Source organism: Mirounga leonina, unplaced genomic scaffold, assembly GCF_011800145.1.
Source record: "Mirounga leonina isolate KUSES-001 unplaced genomic scaffold, KU_Mleo_1.0 Mir_170, whole genome shotgun sequence".
Lineage (NCBI taxonomy): Eukaryota > Metazoa > Chordata > Mammalia > Carnivora > Phocidae > Mirounga > Mirounga leonina.
Window position 1 is genome coordinate 7,454,755 of NW_023270433.1, and position 21,194 is coordinate 7,475,948.

Consider the following 21,194-nt stretch of genomic DNA (forward strand, 5'->3'; position numbering starts at 1 on the left):
CAGGGGGCCCTGCAGCATCCCTAAGTATGCAAGGGTGCACCAGGGAGGCTGGGGAGGGGCAGCCCGGGAATGGACAGCACACAGCCTCGCAGAGGCCTCAGGGGTAGGGAGTGATCAGCTCCTCCCAAGACAGACTCAACTGGGGGAGGGCTGAGGAAGAACCACTGGGCTCACAGCTCAGGGGGGCTCTGGCGATCTGGGCAGAGCACCCCAAATCCTATAAATATCTACTTTCAAGAGGGAGAGCTTCCGAGAAGCCCAGAGGGGCTAGCTTTCTCATTTTCTCTGTTGACAAACATGGCTTCATCTTCTAACATGCAAACGCCCCCTCCCCCACCACCCAAGCCCGTACCAGATAAATCATGGCTCCGTCATCAGCTTTGAAACAACTTTATTAGAAGGCTGTTTTAAGTGACAACTTCCAATTCTTTGCTTTTTCACAAATTCCAGTTATCGCTAGACTGATATATAACAGTAATTTTTGCATTGATCTTTGCATCCTATTTGCATTGTCCTCACTAGGTCATTATGGTGGAATGGAAATGCGACCCCGAGTCGCAAGTTGACCAGCACTGCTGAGCAGGGGTGGCGGCGGCGGGCGGGGGGGCCTGGGAGGGAGGGAGGGAGCCCACTTCACAGGCAGGGGCGGGGTATTGGCCGCCCTCTCCTGGAGCTCCCACCCCAAACTCACAGTGATAGGCCCCTCAGCGCCTTGTCATTCGAAAGGATAAAATAGAGAGATCCTCCCAGCCCAAGAAATGGTTTGCACTTTCATCTTCAGTGGAATTGAGATTTCTGCCACTCTTCCTGCCCCTTATTGAACCCTCAGATCCTAAGGCTTCCTGGGTGCGAGCCCTGTCCCAGCCTGCCCAGGGTCATCCCCCGACCAGGGCCCCTCCCCCCCTGACCTTTTATCTGTCGCCAGTTCCCAGGAATTTCTTTGGACAGACTTGACGTCAGTGTGGCCAGTGGCAGGAAAGGTCACTCCCACGGCCCCTCCTCCCTCTCCCCACCCCACCTGGAGGGTGTTGGGAAGGTACAATCAACCATGAACATAAATATGAATACAAAATGAACTTGAAAATGACAGGCTATTAACTAAACAAATCTATAAAAATAGTTAGGACATAACTCTGTTCAAATAAATACGAAATAAATAGGCTCCAAGCAGTGACACCCTGCATCAGTGGAATGTGAGGCTGGTCCCACTCTGCCCCGATTGGGATTGGACACGAATCCCCAGAGGCTCGGAAACAGACTTTAATGAAGTCAGCCAGGCTCTCTACCCCCTTTGTCTTCCCTCAGGAAGCACAGAACGTACACATTTGTCCAGCTTGTCCTTCTGAACAAAACCCTTTGCCCAACAATACATAATTAAGGCCTTGAACACCTTTTCCTCCTCTCATCAGGGTGCGCAGACGCGGGACAGGGGCTGCCCTTCCTGCAGCTCCGTGGTGCCCACCCGGCTCTCATTCCAGAGCGGGGACAGGGAGGTGGTTCTGAGCCGGCGCCAGTCCTGATGGAGTCTGGGGCCAGCTCAGAGCACCAGGACACCCCTGGTGGCAGGAGCAGCAAGGCCCTCTGCTTTGTGGGAGCCAGTCCTTGCCTTCTGTGAAGCCATGCACTGGGAGGACAGGCGGGCAGCCAATGCAGGGGCTTGGCCCTGCCCCCTGCATGCACACGCACATCCAGGGGCCCATCTGTTGGGGAGCTCAGAGGCCAACAGCGGGGCTCAGATGAGGGTGAGCACAGAAGCCGGACTCCTCCCTCTCCCCCTGCACAACCTAGCCAGAGGGGAACCCGTAGGCCAGGAAGCCAGGGCGTGAGGCCCCCACGGACTGAGGGGAGAGGAGTGAGCGCTAACACGGCGAGAGGGCTGGTGGCCCTCCTCCTACCATACTAACACAGCAGCGAGGAAGGAAGCAAGGTGGGCACGGGGTAGGCGCCCAGCAGGCCAGAGGGCAGGGCCTGCGGCTGGTGGTCTGGCAGCGAGATGGAAGAACGAAGCCGGCTCTGGGCCCCACTGTCCAGCAGGCACCGTGGGCAATGTCCCGTCCCCGTGTGCGTGCGTGTGCCCGTGTCCTGCTGGCCCCTGGAAAGGATGTGCCGGCCAGCCAGGGTCAGGACACACCCGGTGGGCCTGCTGGGCCTTGCCCCACTGCCTTGCGGGCTCATCCCAGGCTTTTCACAGCTTGGCTTCAGTCAGCTTAGTGTTGGCACATTCACAGAATGGATGGCTACATATCCCGGGGCTGCGGGCCCAGGATCCGTGAGTCCGCCGTGCGAGGCGGGGCTGCCCCCCCTGCCCCCACCGTCCCATCACCGCGACTGCACGCCCAGGGTGATCTTCAGGTTCTCGTATACCACGTAGCTGATGCTCACGGCTGGGATCACCTTCATGAAGTTGGGGGCCAGCCCCCGGTACAGGCCAAAGGCCCCCTCGGTCCGCAGGATCTGTCTGAAGAGGCTGCTCATGGTCACCTCTGGAGCGCCCTCAATGGAGGCTGTCGTGAGAGAGGCACCCATCAGGGCTTTACCAGCTCCTTCCTGGAGCCCAACCTGCCCGGGGAGATGGGTCCCTGGGGCCTGGCCCAGCACCAGCATTACCTTGGGCTTGCATCCGGGTCCTGACCAGGGCCAGTGGGTAGCTGGCCAGCTGGCCGCAAGTGCTGGACATGGTGCCACAGGCCAGAAGCACAAACACACCAGGGTCCGCGCTATTCACGGCGTAGCGCTGTAGCCAGGCGTTCTTGAGCGTCTGGCAGGGGAAAGGGGGACAGGGATGAGGCAAAGCGCCCGTGAGCCCCAGAAAAAGCTTACGAGGCAAGAAGAGACGAGGGTCTGGGGGTGGGGGTGTAGTTATTGGATCCGCACAGGAGGCATTTCCTTGTCAGATGGGATCCTCGAGGCTACTGTAACCGGATTCGTTTGGCCTGCCTGCCCTTTGTTTCTGCTGTCACTGGGGATTCCTGGATAGGACAGGGAGTGGGGACGAGGCGGGGCAACAGCCACCTCCCCACCCAGAGAGCCTGACTTCTGCGGTCGGAAGTCTGCTGGGGGCCCAGTGAGCTCTCCTGGCGTCGTAGTCTGGTGATCTGCCCACTTGAGTCCCTGAGGCTGCAGAACCTGGGGGCTGCCAGGGGCAGGCAGTGTGACAGGAGACCCTTGCAGAGAACAGAGGAGTCTGGAAGGAGTCACGCTTGGTTCCTTGTTGCAGCCATCCCCCAGTGTCTGTCATGGAGTGAGACCAGGCAGGGGCCTGGGTAGGAGGGGTTTCTGAATCTCTGCTACTTGGTCAAGGAGCCTGAGCCCGCTAGGGCCTCACCTCGTAGACGGCTAGGTCTATCCCAGCATAGGGGATGATCCCCAGCATGTTGGGAACATAGCCTTTGTAGAAGGCAGCCATTCCCTCTCTGGCCAGGATCTTCCTGGCACAGTCCAGCATGCCTGAGTACTGGCCTGTCTTGCGCAAGGCCATCCGGGTCTTCAGAACCTGGAGAACCCAAAAGGAGTGATGGGAGCGTGAGCACGGCCCACTCCTCACCCTCAGCCCATGCGCACTGCCCACTCTAGGACCAAGACAGCCCTCACCTCCATCGGGTAGATGCTGCTCTGGGCGATGGCCCCGGCCAAGGACCCTGCCACGAGTCTCTCGTGAATCCTCAGAGTCTCCTGGTCACTCCCCACGAGACGCTTGATCTAGAAGAGAGAGCAAATGAACGGATATACCCCTGAGACCAGCTCAGCTGCCCCTGCCCCAGGGTTCCTCCCAGAGCCAAGACCTGGTATTCCTGACACATCTGACACTGTCCAGAAATAGAAGGAACTGACCCATGCTGGGGCTGGCAGCAGAGTGGGGGCCGGACCCAGCCACCTGCCTCTCCCTGCTGTCCCCTGGGTTCAGTGACTGGCTCCAGCTTCCAGGGCATCAGCAGGGCAGGGACCTCGGCCCAGGGAAGCTCAGGAAACAGCTGACGACCGGCGCCTCGCCTGGGGAAGCGGGGTCCTCACCTGCTCGTAGGCCATGAATTTGATGGCCGACTCGGGGGCAATTTTGAGGACGTTGATGCCGTTGCCCCGCCAGAGGGATTTGGCCCCACCTTCTCGAATCATCTGGGTGAACCCGCCCACGATGCACATGTTGTTGCTGCGGGAGGCGTGGACCTGAGGAGGGAAGGACAAGTAGTCAGAAAGAAGCCCGTGGCCAGGGGGCGGCCATCATGGGACAGAGAGCCTCTCCCGCAGGCCCGCACATCGGGGTCAGCAGGCAGCTCTCTCCTGGCCGGGTTCTGAAGGCTAACTCGGCACCGGGAGAATCCAACATGGCTACCCTCGTTCTTCACGGGGCACCTCCTGTGTGCCAACATTGTGCTAAACACCCCGCGGCCACTACCTTAACCACCTCGGCCACTACCTTAACCACCTTTCTTCAACTGAGCTTTTTACCATGGAAAAATTTCAAACACGTATAGAAGTGCCGAGAGTCATATACTGGGCTTTTCCAAACCCACAACCAGTTTCAACCATCATAAACCCACGGATCACTGTAAGGCCCATCCCAGGTACTGGGGAGACAATTTGTTCAAGCCCCTTGGGTTTTACAGAGGAATGGAAGTCCAGGCACTGGAGTGAGGAAGCAGGTCACGAGGTCACATAGCTGTGAAGGCGGGACCCCAGTCAGGTTTCATTCCCCAAAGCTTTTCTCCCCAAACCATTCCGCCCTCCCACCCCCCACTTCTACAAGAGAAGGGAGTTCATGTTTAACAGGCTTCAAAACAACGCAGGCTCAGGAGGGCAAGATGGGGAGGAAAGGATGGCACCTTTTTTTCTTCCTTTCTTTTCTTTTTAAAACAATTTTAGGTAGTGGGACGCCTGGGTGGCTCAGTCGTTAAGCGTCTGCCTTTGGCTCAGGTCATGATCCCAGGGTCCTGGGATCGAGCCCTGCATCAGGCTCCTTGCTCAATAGGGAGCCTGCTTCTCCCTCTGCCTGCCGCTCCCACTGCTTATGCTCTCTCTCTGACACGTAAATAAAATCTTGAACAAAAAATAAAATAAATAAAGAATTTTAGGTAGTTAATGTACAGTGTAATCTTGGTTTCTGGAGTAGAACTCAGTGATTGATCACTTCCATACAAGACCCAGTGCTCATGATCCCAAGAGGATGGCACCTTTTCTGAGCAGGGCTCAGAAACACCAGCACTTGCACACAAGCAAAAGGCCGGGGGGAGGGGGTCGGGGGGGGCGGGCAGACACATTCAGGCGACACTGAAGTCCGACAGGCCATCCTCGTGCAGGTCAATTTCGCAAGCCTGTCCCTGACGTGGACCTAGCTTATCTCTGCCCTGCAGACGTGGAGTTGGGCACCCGGCCAAGGTAAAGGTGTCTGGGCCAGGTGGGGGTCTGCTCGCATCCACCCCGTGTGCTGCCTACACAAGATGTGCCTAGGGCAACAGGTTCCTGCCACCCCGGTTCTCACTGGCTTCACCTGTCCACATTTCAGCCCTGTAATGTGACCCCTGGCTTTCGTGCCCTGGATAAGATGAAATAAACTACATGCAAAAGGGCACTTAGACCTGGATCTTCTGTTGCCCTTGTCTGAGCAATAATTCCAATCTAATTTATTGGGTTAGAAAAGTATGAGCCCCGGGCGCCTGGGTGGCTCAGTCGTTAAGCGTCTGCCTTCGGCTCAGGTCATGATCCCAGGGTCCTGGGATCGAGTCCCACATCGGGCTCCCTGCTCAGCGGGAGGCCTGCTTCTCCCTCTCCCACTCCCCCTGCTTGTATTCCTGCTCTTGCTGTCTCTCTCTGTCAAATAAATAAATAAAATCTTAAAAAAAAAAAAAAAAGAAAAGAAAAGAAAAGTATGAGCCCAAAGAGCAAAAGACAAAGGAGGAGAAAACCGACTCACTGAGGACCCACGGGGTGGAAACCGGGTGGTCTGAGGCCCGTTTTCCCACGTACCTGCATGAGCACCTTGAGTCTGTCCAGGGGCGCCGTGCAAGTTCTGGATACAGCCCCGGCCCCGCCTCCAGCCACCAGGTGTCTCCACCACATCCCTGTCTGCCTCTCCTCCACGGTGAATTCATCGGGGACTGTCAGATTCTCACCCACATCAAAGATCTGCAAGGAAGACCAGCAGAGATAAAACAAGCAGGCTCCTGATGCTCGTGGCCAAGCTGCTGGCAGACAGCCAGGTCCGTAACCTGGCACCGTCCAGAATGGCCGGGCCCCAGGGGCCACACAGATGGTGACAATGCCCCAGGCCCAGGGTGGGGGTACGAGTATGCCCCTTCCCATTCACCGTGTGGAGGTGGTACAGCTCCGACCCCTGTGTGAGCCCTGCAGAGGCCCAGGGAGAGAATCTGAGAGCGAGGCTGGAAGAAAGCGGTTATAAAACCATTTGGACAGCCTTGCAGAGACTTGCCCCCAGCTCTTGCAAGAACGGCTTACAAAGGCATTTTAGCTGAGGATCACCAGACTGCCTGTATTGAAAGGGTCAAGTCAGGGGTAAAAATTCTGAAACCCGACGTGGAACCAGATCACGCTGGCAGAACATTGCACAAGGCCTCGGCAAATATCAGAGACTGCAATGCCTACAGAACAGCCGCTCTCCTGGGTGGCATCCCGCCTGGTCAGAGCCAGCTCTGCTCCCATCAGCCAACTGGAGAGCCAGAGGTGCCCTGAGGATAAGACCCTGCCCTGGGCACTGCGGGAGACAGACCAGAGGCGCGCCCCCGGCCTCCCCTCCCAGAGCGGACAGTCTGGGGTAGCTAAGACGGCAGATGGGGCGGGCGTACCCTGAAAGAAGGGGCTCGCAGGTGGGGGGTCAACATGGCCACAACCAGGGAGGTGTGATGGGCTTTCTGAACAGCAGTGCTGACAGGGGTGACAGAGTAGCATGTACAGGACATTTTCTTTGACAGAAAGAAAGGACACAAAAAATGGGGCGCTGGGGGAAGAAACTTAATGGCTCTATTTGTTTTAGTATTGTCCCCGCTGCCCCAGGCGCATGCGGGCTTTGGGAGAACGAGCAGGATTGGGGAAGCGGTGTCTGGAGCGGACCCTGAAGGACAGGCAGCATGTGGGGCGGGAGGGCATCTGGGGCAGAGGGAACCCCGTGTCTGGGTGGTCAGGGCTGGCGTGGGGGAATGGAGGGCACACGTGGAGGGCTCTGTGGGGCTGGCGGAGGAGTGGAGTCTTGTGCTAAAGAAGAGGCAAGCCGAAAACCCCACTCTCACCCCCACACCGGGATGGGGGCTGACGCCTTGAGAGCGGACGTGTGAATGGAGGAGGGAGAAAGTGCCTTCACGGCCCGGGGCACGGGACTCACCGTGGAATGCTTCCAGTACAGGATGATCTCGGGGATGTTTTCCACGGGGTGCAGAAGGTGGTAGTCTCTCCACTCGTTCCAGTCGATGGTCATCGTGCCATTTTTATCCATGCTGCAAGACAAGCGCATGGTCGGTTGCCCCCGGGGTAAACAGGCCCATACGTGAGCTGCACTATCCCCCCTCCAGGCGAGCCCAGGGCAGGCGCTGGGCCACTGAGGAAACCACGGGAGGTGCCTCGGCCCCAGTGAAGAGGCGAGGTGGTTCCACACCCCACTTTGCACGGAAACGGGAATACAGTGACCCACAAGAACCCTGTTCTGATCAGGCACAGAGGTCCAGGAGGGAGGGGGTCACCAGGGTGACACGGATACTTACTAGGTTACAGGGCCCCAGAAGTGGCCCGTTCGTATTCTGACAGACAGACAAAGGAGGATGCAGAGGAGAGAGGAGAAACACAGATAAGTGCTCTGAGCAGATGTTAGCGAAGCAGGCACATAGCACGGCACAATGCCCAGGGAGCCGGACGAGAGACAGCTGTCCCTGACCAGCCGCTTCCGGCCCCGGGGATCTGGAAAGGCGCGGGCGGCGGGGGCAGCGCTCCTAAGGCCAATCTGCGCGATTTCCCGCCACGGCCACTATATATGCTCTCCCCCCAGGACCAGGGCTCCCCCGGGAGCTGTCTTGGGCAGCACATCTGATTACAGGGGGGAGAAAAGTCAGCATTCTCAGGGAGAAGTCCACCGTACGCAGACTGCCACCCGAGCCCCTTCCCGTCCCCACCAGGCAGAGAGAGCGGTCCTTGCTCGCCTTTCACCCACTTGAAATCCCCCCAACTGGTCTTTTCTCTTCACGGGTCACCGGTGAGCGGGCACACTTCCAGGTGATTTGTGACTCTGACCTGGAACTCAGGGAGCGGCTGCTCCTGGGGAGGAGCTACCTACTCATGGCGTCAAACCACCAGAAGCCGAAGTTTGGAGAAACGGGGTCAATACAATGAAGGGCGCCACGGGGTTGGTCCAAGAACGTTTCTTTCATCATGCATTTGTTAAGCCAGATACAGAGGCTGACAAAGTTCTCACCTCTTGAGAATCTTTTCGGCCTGCTGTTCGGATATCTTGACTCCCAGGTCCCGCAGGGACTGCATGATCTCCTGAGCGTCGATCCTTCCTGCAACAACAAAGGCTTCAGCCAGGGGCCCGGCCCGCAAGAGGCCTGAGACCCGGGCGGCCACTGGTTCTGGAGGCAACGCTCACCATCATTCTTCTTGTCCAAACTCTTGAACACCAGCCTCAGCTTCTTCTCGTGATCTTGGAGATAATGGACAAACTCTTCAAAGTCGAGCTGCCCATCGAGGTCTTTATCTCCAGCTTGCACAATTTTCTATTAAAAAAAAAGTTAAAGTTTCCTCCTTGAGCTCGGGCCCCAGCTTTTCCTCGTTCCTCGTGGCGGCCCGTCCCCAGGAAACAACTGTGCTAACCCATGCACAGAGGTGGCCACAAGGACCTGAGATGCTTCCTCGGCTCTATCCCCAATGCCACCACTTGGATCCCCAAGGCCTAGCCAGAACCCAAGCAAAAGCCCATCTTGCTTCCCCTCACAAGCAAACGGAAAAAGGCACCCCCGGGAGGCGCCCTTCAGACACAGGCCAGCAAGCGGCCGGCTTGGCACTTTCTCATTCCAAGTGTCCTGAAGACTAACTTATTGTACAACCAAGGTCAGCTGTGTGCTCCCCTGCAGCAGGGTCCCTGGCGCCCGGCCTCAGCCCGCATGCTCTCTGCCCAAATGTGGGGATGGCCTCGGGCGCTCCAGATGCCACGAGGAATGCTGCAGCTTGCTCTTTTTATCCCTAACAGTGGCACAGGCCCAAGAACAAATGGGTGACCAGGGTAAAGGTATGGGGGCAGAGCTGGCCCCTGCCGATGCCTGCGTGGCAGAAACATGGCCAGGGGACCCTGGTAGGAGCCAAGGGGGCCTATTCTTGGGCGTGGGCATGGGCTTGATGGCACTGCCAGCCTCTGATCCCAGGGGAGCCAGGTGACATAACCAGGTACTGAAAAGCAGGCCAGCTCTTAGTAGCTTCCTGACCCAAGAAGGCTTGAAGAGACCCCTTGAACAGAACTCTGTGCCTGCCCCTAGAGGTGAGCTTTGTTCAGCAGCTGCAGTTTTGCATGCTCAGCCCCTGGAAATTCTCCCCAAACGAGCGAGCCCTTGGCCTGGTGCCACAGGGCCCGCTAAATGCTTTACCCCTAGTACCCTGCTGAACCCTCTCAAGCAGCTCTGGGAGGCAGGTACTGTCATTCCCCCCATTTTTTACAGAGAAGGAAACAAGCTCAGAGAGGTTAATTTATCCATGGTTACACAGGCAGGAAAGTGGTGGGCGAGATTCAGGCTGGGCCTGTTAAGACTCCAGAGCCACCTCCCTGGAGATCCCGCGGCCGCCCTAAAAGCTAATCTCAAGAAGGTGGGTGACACACATGAGTCACTGCAACCTAGCAACACCCCAAAATCTGGACCAAGAACCTCCTAAGGAAAATGGTCATAGTCTTCCTGTGTTGCCCAATTCTCTCGGTGAGAAACAGGCTCACTAGTCACAAACCAATCTGGCTTTAGAAGTCTCTGAGCCAGTGGGTTTCGGAATGGATGGACCATTGGCTAGCTGGTGCTCTCCCATGATTAAGATCATGGTTACTCTCTGAACCACCTGATGGCCCTTTGTGACTGCTCAGCCACTGAGGGAACTAGGAGGAAGCCTGGACAAATACCATGTCACCTAACATGATCCAAAGAACAACGCCGGGGGTGTGGCAGGAATGCGAGACAGGGGCTGGCACATTTTGCATCTGCTATCTGGAGTTAACTTCCTGCAGACATCTGTGCTCTCGGCTAAGAATGGTACAAATTACATATATGGTTATCATTCTAGATTTATGGCAGGAGCGGAAATAGAATCTAGGAGGCGAATGTTAGGCACAGAGCTTTTCAGTTTCTGGGCTTCTCTGCCACCAACACGATCCATGTGCCTCAGTGGGGGCGGGTGTGCGGTAATACAGAGAACCCAAGGATGTGTTCACTGCAGGGGATTTCAAGACATTCTCGACGTCCTTGCTTCTACCTCAGAACCACCGGGCCTACTTTCTGTCTCCTTCCTAGGATATGCTAATCCCCATCCCCAGCACACCATCTGACCTCCACTGCCATCATGAGCAGTGGGAGACTGCATGAGATCTGATTAACAGAGAAGTCAGGGTGCTCCTTTAGGAGGCAAGGGGCTCCCCACAAGCTCTGGAGTCATTTCCGCATCTTCAAAATGTCACGATTTTTGCTGCTCCCAAAGGAAGTCTTCGGAGGGCTCCCCCTCCTCAGGACACGGCCCTGCCAGCTCCAGCCTCCGCAGCTCCAGTTCCAACTCTAGGCCTCCAACAGGAGCTTCTCTGCCTCTCCCTCCCCCAGCTCTGAGAAACGGCCCCACAGTGGCTGGGCTGTGTCCCCCTTCGCGGCCCTGTGTTTCTCTTGAACTGCCCCCCCCCCCATCCCCAGTAAAGAATTCCTTTCCATTTCCCACAGGTATCTCCCCAGTAACTCCGGCCTTCCTTGGAAGTCATATGAAAGAAAGCCAGTCATTCCCGTGACGTGACATAACCCTTTCCCGGCTACAGCCACATGACAACTGGGGAAATAACTTGCACATTTCACACATTCTTTCCCTTCCGGGGGGGGGGGGGGGGGGGGGGGGGGGGGGGGGAGTTCGCGCACGCGCACCCTCTACCACCACGCATGCATTCACTCGGCCGCCGCTCCAGACCTGCTTCCACTGGCGGTAGGTGGAGAACTCCTGGGAGGGGATGAAGACGCTGAGTTTGAAGATGGACTTCAGCTCGGCGGGAAGGCCCTTGGACTCGAAGTACTGGAACTCGGTCTGGGTCTCCCCGATGAGCGGCACATACAGGCACAGGCAGAGCATGCTGACGGGGAGCCGGGCGCGCGGGCCGCCGCGGAGCCAGGGAATGCTGCCCGGGCCGCACGCTCGCTCCAGAGGAGCCGGGGCGCAGCTGTCATCGGCTGCTCAGGCCCTGCTCTTTTACTTAACTGAAAAAAAGCCGGCCCAGGGGAAGTCCTGCCCACAGCCAATGAGCGCCGGCCCCGTGAGGAGGCGGCGATTGCTCAAGTGGAGGGGTGTAAAGATCAGGACTGACGTCACGGGCGCCCCGACTTAACTCTTCGGAAGCTGGCCGAGGGAGAGTGCTGCCCCAACGAACCTTCACCCTCCGCTGCCAAGCCCTCCAGATGAACAAACAGCCCTCAGCATGTTTTTCCACAAGGTCCCCAAACGCGTCACCCAATACAATGGTTTTCTCCCCTTAGGAAATCATTCCCAACAGAAAAATCAGTGGATGTACAGACTGAGTCGATGCTTCCTGGAAAGGGGCCCAGTTTAGCTGTGAGGGTACAAGTCGGCAGGGGCTGCCTGGGAGCCGAGTGCCCAGCCATCCTGGAAGTGGCCCCATGTCGGCGGGCTCCCGTTCATTCATCTGCCAGGGAGCTGTCCCGGAGCTGGCTGAGCCCTGGACTTGGCCTTCCAGCTGGCGCCAGTGACCTTTTCCAGGCCACTCTGCAATGTGATCACCTCAGAAGCAACCCATTCCCCTGTAGGCTTCCCCTGGGGGTCCTGCAAGCACCCAGGAGCTGACACCATGGGGTCAGAAAGGACCGTCACTAAAGGTGGTTGTGGGGAGGGATTCCCCAGAAGCATTACTCTGGGGTCAGCTGGGCCCTCACATAAGACTCCAGATAGCCTTCAGAGCCCACTCTCAGAACACTTCAAAGTTTGGTATAGTGCAAGCTTTCTGGCCTAGGTCTGTGCTATTCAGGAGGGAAGTTTTAAATTTTAAATTAATTAAATGAAATTAAAAATTCAGGTCCTGAGTTGTGTGACCACATTTCAGGTACTCCACAGCCACATGGACTCACTGAACATTTCCATCACCCATAAAGTTCTATCGGGCAACACGGCTTCAGAACACCGCTTTGACGTGAGGATAAGAGAAAAATCTCAGGTCCTGGAAAGTCAGGTTTGGGTCATCACCTAAGGGTGAGCCTCTCCAGCTCAGCCTACCATCTCCACATCATCCCTTCCCCACGGGAAATGTCAGGAGATTCGTGCTGAGGAGGCAGACCGCGTCACAAAGACGTTCCTTCTACAGTGCACCACTTCCTAATATAGACTAAGTCTCACTACCAGGATGGATAAAAATGGATGGTTATAATTTGGAAATCACCAAAAGTAAAATGAATTTCTTCGCTAAAAAGCTTTTTGTTAAGAACTAGAAAAAAGGATTTTAAAATAAGGTGTTGGGTGGGGCACCTGGGTGGCTCAGTCAGTTAAGCATCTGCCTTCAGCTCAGATCATGATCCCAGGGACCTGTGACAGAGCCCCGCATTGGGCTCCCTGGGTCTGCTTCTCCCTTTCTCTCCCCCTCTGCCTCTCCCCCCTGCTTGCACTCGCTCTCTCAAATAAATAAAATCTTAAAAAAAAAAAAAAAGATGTTGATGCTTAAATACAGCATTATGAAACATTTATTGACTTACATGACATTTCAGCCCTTCCAAAAGAGATTTGATGATGAGTCTGTAAAGACAGGTCTTGGGCTACACTGGGGAGGATCCGATGAGGAATCCGGAGACAGCTTGGATTATCCCGATTTCTGCTCAGCCTCCACCTAAGTCCATGACAGTCATCTATCTCTTCAACTGCCCCCATCCAGAATTTCTGGTTCAGGGCTGTGTTCATGTACAACTTATCTCTGCTACTGGGGTCCTTGAAGGCAGGAGGCTATGGTTTTGAACCTTTGTACCCTGACTTGGTCATGGAGGGTGCGGATATAAATAGCCTCTGAATGAGTGAAGCCAGTGGCAGGCCTTTAAGACCCCAGGAAACAAACACGACCACTCTTGATGAAGACCTAAAGTATGTTTTTCTGAGTGTCTGCACTCGTCAGAGTATTTTATCCATCTCAACAAGATCATGTATTATTTTTATTTTATTTTATTTTTATTTTTTTTAAAGATTTTTATTTATTTGAGAGAGAGAATGAGAGAGAGAGAGCATGAGAGGGGGGAGGGTCAGAGGGAGAAGCAGACTCCCTGCGGGGCAGGGAGCCCGATGAGGGACTCGATCCTGGGACTCCAGGATCATGACCTGAGCCGAAGGCAGTCGCTTAACCAACTGAGCCACCCAGGTGCCCCTATTATTTTTATTTTAAAGGAGGTTTATATGTAGGGGCACCTGGGTGGCTCAGTCGATTAAGCGTCTGCCTTCAGCTCAGGCCATGATCTCAGGGCTCTCTGCTCAGTGGGGAGCCTGCCTCTCCCTGTCACTCTCCCTCTCCGTCTGTGCTCTCGCCATCTCTCAAATAAGTAAATAAAATCTTAGGAAAAAAAAAAGTAGGTTCACATTTATAGGGGCACCTGGCTGGCTCAGTCGGTAGAGCAAGCAACTCTTGATCTCGGGGTCGTGAGTTTGAGCCCCATGTTGTGTGGAGAGATTACTTAAAAATAAAATTAAAAGGGCGCCTGGGTGGCTCAGTTGGTTAAGCGACTGCCTTTGGCTCCAGTCATGATCCCGGGATCCTGGGATCAAGTCCCACATCAGGCTTCCCCAGGGAGCCTGCTTCTCCCTCTCCCTCTGCCTGCCACCCCCCCTGCTTGTGCTCTCTGTCAAATAAAATCTTTAAAAAATAAAATTTTAAAAAAGGAGGTTCACATTTATAAATAAAAGAGCTACATTCTGAAATGCTGATCTTCCTTTGTTAAATTATTCATATTTGCATCTGAAACGAAAATAAGAGAGATGCTGAAGTATCTCATTTCAGTGATGACTGCAGTCATTCTAATACAGTATGGCAAACGTTTTGACTGAAAAAAATAAGTTGTTTAACTTGGAGATGTTTGTTTCCTAATAAAGTGCATTTTTCAAATAATTTTGGTAAACATAACTGTACCACTGAATTTTTCTCTGTGTACTATTGAGTTTTCTGATGTATTTATAGAACTAACACAAGAAGAGGTTCGAAGACAATACCAAATAAAAGTGAAACCTACATTCTATACTTTGTGGGAAACTTACTAAAGCATTATCAGATGGGGCGCCTGGGTGGCTCAGTCGGTTAAGCGTCTGCCTTCCGCTCAGGTCATGATCCCAGGGTCCTGGGATTGAGCCCCACATCGGGCTCCCTGCTCCTCAGGAAGTCTGCTTCTCCCTCTCCCACTCCCCCTGCTGTGTTCCTTCTCTCTCTGTCAAATAAATAAATAAAATCTTAAAAAAAAAAAAAAAGCATTATCAGATAAGAGCAACTGTTTTCTAGAAAAAAACAGGATGAAATCCTGATTATAACAAAGCTCATTACTCCACAGACCGATGGTATCATGGGGTCAAGAAACGTCCTCCGAAAAGCCCTGCGTGTGCTTGTCAAAATATTATTTTACAATGCTAACGTTAGTTCTATTCCAACATTAATTTTAAGGGTTCCAATGTATTTGTATTGTGCAACTGAGATGGAGTCCAACAGAATGTCTTCATTGGACAAACCTGAATTGGTGTTTGCTTATTTAAACCACCCCTCCCTCCTGAGTCTCACAGGTCTTGCGGAATTCCACTTGCACAAAGAAACTGGAAATTCTGTCCAAGTGAGCCAACCTCTAGGCACCTGGGATCCGCGGTAAGTGCTGTATCCCTGGGGTTATAGACAGTGGGGCCCAGAGGGGCTCCTCGGGTCGCCCTTTAATCTGAGATGAGCAAAGAGACTTGGAGAGGTGACCTGGTTCGCCCAGGCCCCAGAACCTGTTGGCAGCAGGGCTGAGCCTCACCCAGGACCCAGCTCTTGTTACATCCATGTAAAATGGCACCCAAACCTGATACTGCCAATAAGATTTTAGAACTCGGTTTCCAAAGAAAGCCTGTAAGCTTGACGCGGAGAATTACAGTAAGCAATACTTCATATTGAGAGGTGGCAGGTGTGTGGGAAAGGTGAGACCCGAGCAGGTTCAGGCTCAGGCTTAGCTAGAAAACAACACAAAAGCCGATCTGTGTTACAGCTTCTGACCATGCAGAGGGGAAATACCAGTAAGAAAGATTAAAGCAAGGTTCGCGTTCGGTTCCTCACAATTCACACCAGCTCACGGTGTCCTGTGTTGTCCCTCTCCTCATCCTGCTGGCTACCATTCTTTTCTGCTCTTTTTGCTTATTCTAATTTTGTGACCCAGATCTACTTTCGCTGCTCTCTTCTGATGTCCGTTCCTGTGACAACTGCATGCAGAAGCAATGACAGCAACTCTAGATCCCTGAGGATCTAGTGCTATCGGATTCCATTTCCTCCGTTAAGGTAGAAGTTCCTCTTCCAGGCAGCATCCTGTCCCCCTCAAATCCGCCAATGCCACCACAAGTCGTCCCCGTTCTACCAGGCTGGCTCATGCCCCAGAACAGGTGCTTCCCGTAAGTGCCAAATACCATGAGTAAGAACAGGGCAGGTAGAGTACCTTTGGGAGTGAAACATTAGGTCATAAGGTATCTCCCCCCTCCCCTGCAATGACTCAGACCAAGCCAAAAATATTAATATGTGAAGGAGCCCTGCCAGCATCCGGCTCTTCTAGCCCCACCCACCTGGAAGGCTCTCGAACCTCACTGGCTGCTGCAGCCGGGGTGTCGTTTGATGATCGGGTTGCCATGACAGCCCAGGGCAGCCGGTTCCGATGAAACCTGCCTACACTTGGCAATTAGACACACAATGAGCAAAATTCTCTGAGCTTCTGAGAAGACGGCCCCTCAGGATTTGCGAGCTTGAATGCCGCTGAGGGTGCCTCTTACTCCACACTAAGGCTTTCGTCTCCAACTGCAGATTAACTGTAAGACAAAGGTAAAGGGGAACACTGGAACAGTTCCTAGAATAAAAGCCTGCAGGAACCTGACTCACTAGCAGACATATTTCAACGGGGGAAATGAGAGCAAAACAAAGTAGTGCGGCTGGAGAACTGGGAAGCTGAGGACCAAGGGGGATGTGTCTATAAGGTTTCCGCAGCGTTCTCCTGAGGGAGACAGCGAGGCCAGGTCCCCTTGGCCAGGGATCACAAACGCCAAACCCCACCTCTCAGTCACTGCAGCCAGCAGGCAAGGCCACACGCTGCGAAAACACGCTATTCCGACTGTCAGTTTATCCACAGAAATGCTCCTGCTAGTCCCAGGTCTCATTTGTTTGTTTGTTTTTTTAAAGATTTTATTTATTTATTTGACAGAGCGAGAGAGCACAAGCAGAGGGCAAAGGAGAAGCAGGTTCCTCGCTGAGCAGGAGCTTGATGCGGGGCTCCATCCCAGGACCCTGGGATCATGACCTGAGCCGAAGGCAGATGCTTAACCATCGGCGCCCCCCAGGTCTTGGTTTATCTGCTTTTAGAGTCCACATGGCCCAGATGGGCTTGCTTTCTTGCTTCAAACAGAACCGGCTGATCTGTCTCCCTCCTGGGGCTGCCCCCCCCCCACTCCCCCTCTAGCTGATCTCTCTCTCTTGGGGAGAGCAGGTTCATGAAAGCTGTGGGTCTCTGGCTCAGCCCCATGGCCCCTAACTGGCAGGCCAGGAGTGAAGCTGTTCAGAACAGAAAGTCCTGATGTGAGGCCACCCCCGGGGAGGGCTGGCAAGAGGTGCCAGGATGAGTTTGGGAAATGGAGCAGTTTAATTATTAAAGTCCAAAGTAGGTGAATTTAAAAGGGAGCCAGCCAATCCCTTGATCCCTGAAGCAGGTCTGGAAATCAGAAAGCTCCTCACAAAGAAGAGCACCACTGCCATTTCTGAGCTCATCCCAAGATGACAGAAAGGTAGAAAGTGACATAGCTTGAAGCAGACCTCAGAACACAGACTCTGAGATCCATGCTGACCAGGATGAGCAGGGGGGGGTGGGGGGGTGTGGGGGAACAGATGGTCAGACAGACAGACACACACGGACACTGAGGCTTCTCCCCAAGCTCACACCTCAACGCCCACAGAAGCCGTGGCATCAGAAGTCCCTCCCACTCAGCAAAGGATAACCAAACATTTATTATTTGATGAAGCAATTCAATTCAAGCAACATTTTGGGGGAATCTACAATGTGCCAGACACAGGGCAGAACCTCTTTCCCTCTTCTAGTTGATTTTTATCCCAAGGAGAATAGATTCAAAATAACCCAAACTCAGGAGGTCAGCAAGGTCGCTCCTAGCGCAGGCAGGAGAAACCCCAGACAAACTGCGCTTTCCATTCTAATCCCAAGAACGCGACAGGTCCCGTTAAAACTGCTTTCTTAAGGTAAAGTGAGGCAGGTACAGGGCAAAGTTCCACACAGATTAGGGGTGGAATCTCACCTCTACCCTCCATAACTGTTTAATCCTGGGCAAATTACTCAACCTTTCTGCACCTGTTTCCTCATCCATGAAATGGGGGTGTTACCACTTACCTTGGCTCTCGGGAAGATGAGGTGAAATAAGCCACACTCAGAGCATGAGATGAACGGAAGGCTCTGGCACTCAGCAGACCCGCAGACCCACGAGGGGTACCGGCCTCTGTACCTTGAGACTCCACCCTTTCCTCTGACTCCTCCTCCCACTGCCTTCCTTGCAGACCCAAAGGCAAGGGGTCTGACCTTAGGGATGCAGGACAGGCTGGCCCTCCGCAGCTCCAGGCAGTTGGGTTCAACTTTGAAGATCCTCCCTGCATTGTTCAGACAGGCTAAGACCTAAGACACACTTATCGTTTGTCTCTTCCTCTCAACTGGCTCTCTGGGGTCAAACTGACAAATCTTAAGGTAAATCCTCTATTGCCTTCAACCTTCCTTCCCCAAATGGCCACACCAAAGCAGTCATGGTAGGGTGATAAAGCTTTTACCGTGGCCACAGGAAGATTCTAGATTGAAGACTTGGGCTTCTTCATTGTCTAACACTTCTGCCCTCCAGCCTCCAATACCAAACTGATTGATTTCTAAGTCCTCTCTTCCTCCCCACACTCCAGTTTTTTCCAGGAAACCGATCCTAGACCAGCCCCTAAAGTAGGAGGTCCTCTTGAGGTTACCATTACCTTAGGAAACTGCTCTGCAGGTCCAACCACCAGCAAAATGGTGGGTCTCTTTTCCGTGGCCTCAGCCCTTCCGTCCTGTTTCCCCAAAAAGCTTGACATCTGGTCTCCCCGAGCTGGAGCCGGGGTGCCTCTGACTTCATTATTGTTCCCCTCTCTGGAGCCTTGGCACCCAGCCCTAGGGAGAAAGCTAGACAGAAAATGCCACAGCATCTGCAGCATCACGGCTTCCTCCCAATGTCGCCGGCGGTGACTGTCACTTTTGAGGAGGGATGTGACCACAATACCAAGGATCTCTGGCTACACGGTTGCTCGGACGGCTAGCCTGGGGAGTTGTAAAGCTGGAAGCTCTGCATGCAGTGGCTGTTTCCTGCTTTTTCCAATTTGCTAGCACTGCTGTCCTGCCTGGCCTGAGAAGTAGCTCACTCTCCGAGAGCCCCCGCGGCCAGGGCTGCTGGCAATGAGAGCAGCTGGAGCTTCTTCAGTAAAAACTCACTTTTGCCCGTGGACGGTGATCAAATGTGTGGCTTTTTTCAAAAAGGAAAAAGCAATAGCCCAACTGATCTCTCCTGGAGGCAGAAGCAACTTGGAGCTCCCAATTATTCAGCAGTCCTCGCTCCACTAATGATCATCACACCAGCGAGGACCCGAGCACCCCGACCGCATTCTCACTGCAGCAGGGCGCGGCCAATCACCTCGGCCGACACTACGGAGCTCATTATCCCAACCAGCAACGTCCCTCCAATCACAGGCGGCCGATCCCCTGCATGCAGCCGACGGTTCTGCAGGGAGGTGCTGATGGCAACCTCCAGCGAGCCTCCCGGCTCACACAATCCTCCCTGCACTGCAGCCGCGCAGGAGCCCCACTTCCTCCTCTCCGCCTGCTTGTTTCCGGGACAACGTTCACCATCAAGGTTAACCTCATCAAGAGACCCTGGCATCACTTCCTAGCACATCTAGCAACACTCTTCTTTGCTCCATTATCCCATTCTCTCCAACCGTGTGGAACACAATGCACGCCAGACCAGCTACTCATTCTCCCGTCTTCCTCTACACCATGAGCTGCTTGGGGACGGGGACCAAGTCACACATCTTTCTACCGCAAGGACCCAGAACCAGGCACAGATGAAGTCTGTAGACTGGACTGAGTTGATGATCATGAATAAAAGGGAATTAATCTTTGGTCATCTGTTTCTTAATTTACTAGCTGACAAACGCAGTGACCAGTATCCCTCACAAAAGTAACCCTTTGATACGGTGTTCACAGCCATTATTTTAAAAACACAAACATTGGGGGCGCCTGGGTGGCACAGTCAGTTGAGCATCCTGACTCTTGGTTTCGGTTCAGGTGGTGATCTCAGGGTCGTGAGATCGAGCCCTGCAACAGGCTCTGTGCTCGGTGCGGAGTGAGGCTTGGGACTCTCTCTCCCTCTGCCCGTCCCTGCCCAAAATAAATAAATAAATAAATCTTAACACACACACACACACACACACACACAAGCACGAGATAAGTTTCAAAACATGTGTTGGAGAGAGTGGAGGGAAACCTGCACCCTCACACTCTGCTATAAGAGCGTATTTCAGTACAACCTCTCCAAAGTGTCAAGTCAGTCCCGGCTTTCCAACATGTTAAAAGCACAAAGCCTTTGACACAGCAATTCCACTTTTAGCAATTTATCCTGCAGATATATTTGCACACGTGGGAAATCACATATACATTTATATGATACATATGTGATAAAATATAAGGATATTACATTTTATCAAGCAGCCTTGCTTATAATAGTGCAAGTCTGCAAACAACTTCAAGCCCTTTACAAGAGAAGTGGGGAAGATTCTGGCACACCCATACAGTGGAACCCTAGAATGAGGCATCTCTATCTACTGTTACGGGATGACTTGAAAATATCTTTTTAAGGATGCCTGGGTGGCTCAGTCATTAAGCATGATCCCAGGGTCCTGGGATCGAGTCCCGCATCTGGCCCCCTCCTCAGCAGGGAGTCTGCTTCTCCCTCTGCCTGCCGCTCCCCCTGCTTGTGCATGCACTCTCTCTCTCTCCCTCTCTCACAAATAAATAAAATCTTTAAAAATATATGTATATCTTTTTAAATGAGAAAAGCAAGGTGCAGAAGAAAGGGGACAATATGCTGCCATTGATTTTTCAGTGCATATGTAACAGATATCTCTGGAAAGACACACTAAAAATTGAAGAGATGGTTTGGGGCCCTTGGCAGTTTGAGGGGAGAAAGGCAGGTGGGAGATTTATTTTCAATGAATAGCCTTAGATCTTGTGAAACTGAATCATGCGCATGTATGACCAGGGACGCATACATATGTACATACATACACTTACTTAAAAAGAAAACATGAGAAGTGAAAGCAAGATGGCCAAGCTTGGTCTGAAAGCTGAGGGGTCAGTGTCAGTTGCCCTCTCACTGGACAAAGAATGACCTCATCTCGAAGCAGTTCTGTGCATTGACTAGATGTATAGTCTTTAGAGTCAGAGCCCAGGTTTAAATCCTGGCCATCACTTACTCGTTTTGTGAATGATCTTGATCAAGTTACTTTAGTTCTCTGTACTTTAATATCTGTATGTGCAAAATGGGGATAGTAAAAGAACTGTATTGTTACTTCATAGAATTGGTTAAAGACTAAATTAGGTAATTCTCTCCCTCTGCCTCTTCCCGTACTGTCTCTGTCTCTAATAAATAATTAAATGTTAAGAAAAAGGAGAACAGTACATATTAGTTATTTTATTTTTTAAAAGGTTTTT

General features: G+C 53.2%; 1 protein-coding gene across 6 annotated transcripts in view; it reads right to left on the reverse strand.

Annotated features, from left to right (window-relative positions):
* Window positions 1-374: 374 nt before the first annotated feature.
* SLC25A25 (solute carrier family 25 member 25) overlaps window positions 375-21,194 on the reverse strand; it is a 35,886-nt gene continuing 15,066 nt past the window's right edge. Inside the window, exons 1-11 of one of the 6 annotated variants that reach the window (XM_035015723.1) lie at window positions 18,425-18,823; window positions 8,585-8,711; window positions 8,411-8,498; window positions 7,707-7,742; window positions 7,331-7,442; window positions 5,962-6,120; window positions 4,012-4,164; window positions 3,592-3,699; window positions 3,326-3,493; window positions 2,608-2,758; window positions 375-2,504 (exon numbers count right to left, since the gene is read on the reverse strand). In XM_035015723.1, the coding sequence (XP_034871614.1) occupies window positions 2,320-2,504; window positions 2,608-2,758; window positions 3,326-3,493; window positions 3,592-3,699; window positions 4,012-4,164; window positions 5,962-6,120; window positions 7,331-7,442; window positions 7,707-7,742; window positions 8,411-8,498; window positions 8,585-8,711; window positions 18,425-18,643 (1,506 nt within the window). In that variant the 5' untranslated portion in view covers window positions 18,644-18,823 and the 3' untranslated portion in view covers window positions 375-2,319. Of the gene's footprint in view, window positions 2,505-2,607; window positions 2,759-3,325; window positions 3,494-3,591; window positions 3,700-4,011; window positions 4,165-5,961; window positions 6,121-7,330; window positions 7,443-7,706; window positions 7,743-8,410; window positions 8,499-8,584; window positions 8,712-11,133; window positions 12,692-18,424; window positions 18,824-21,194 lie in introns of those variants that run through there. The other 5 variants (XM_035015721.1, XM_035015719.1, XM_035015724.1 and 2 more) reach the window with 5 other exon arrangements.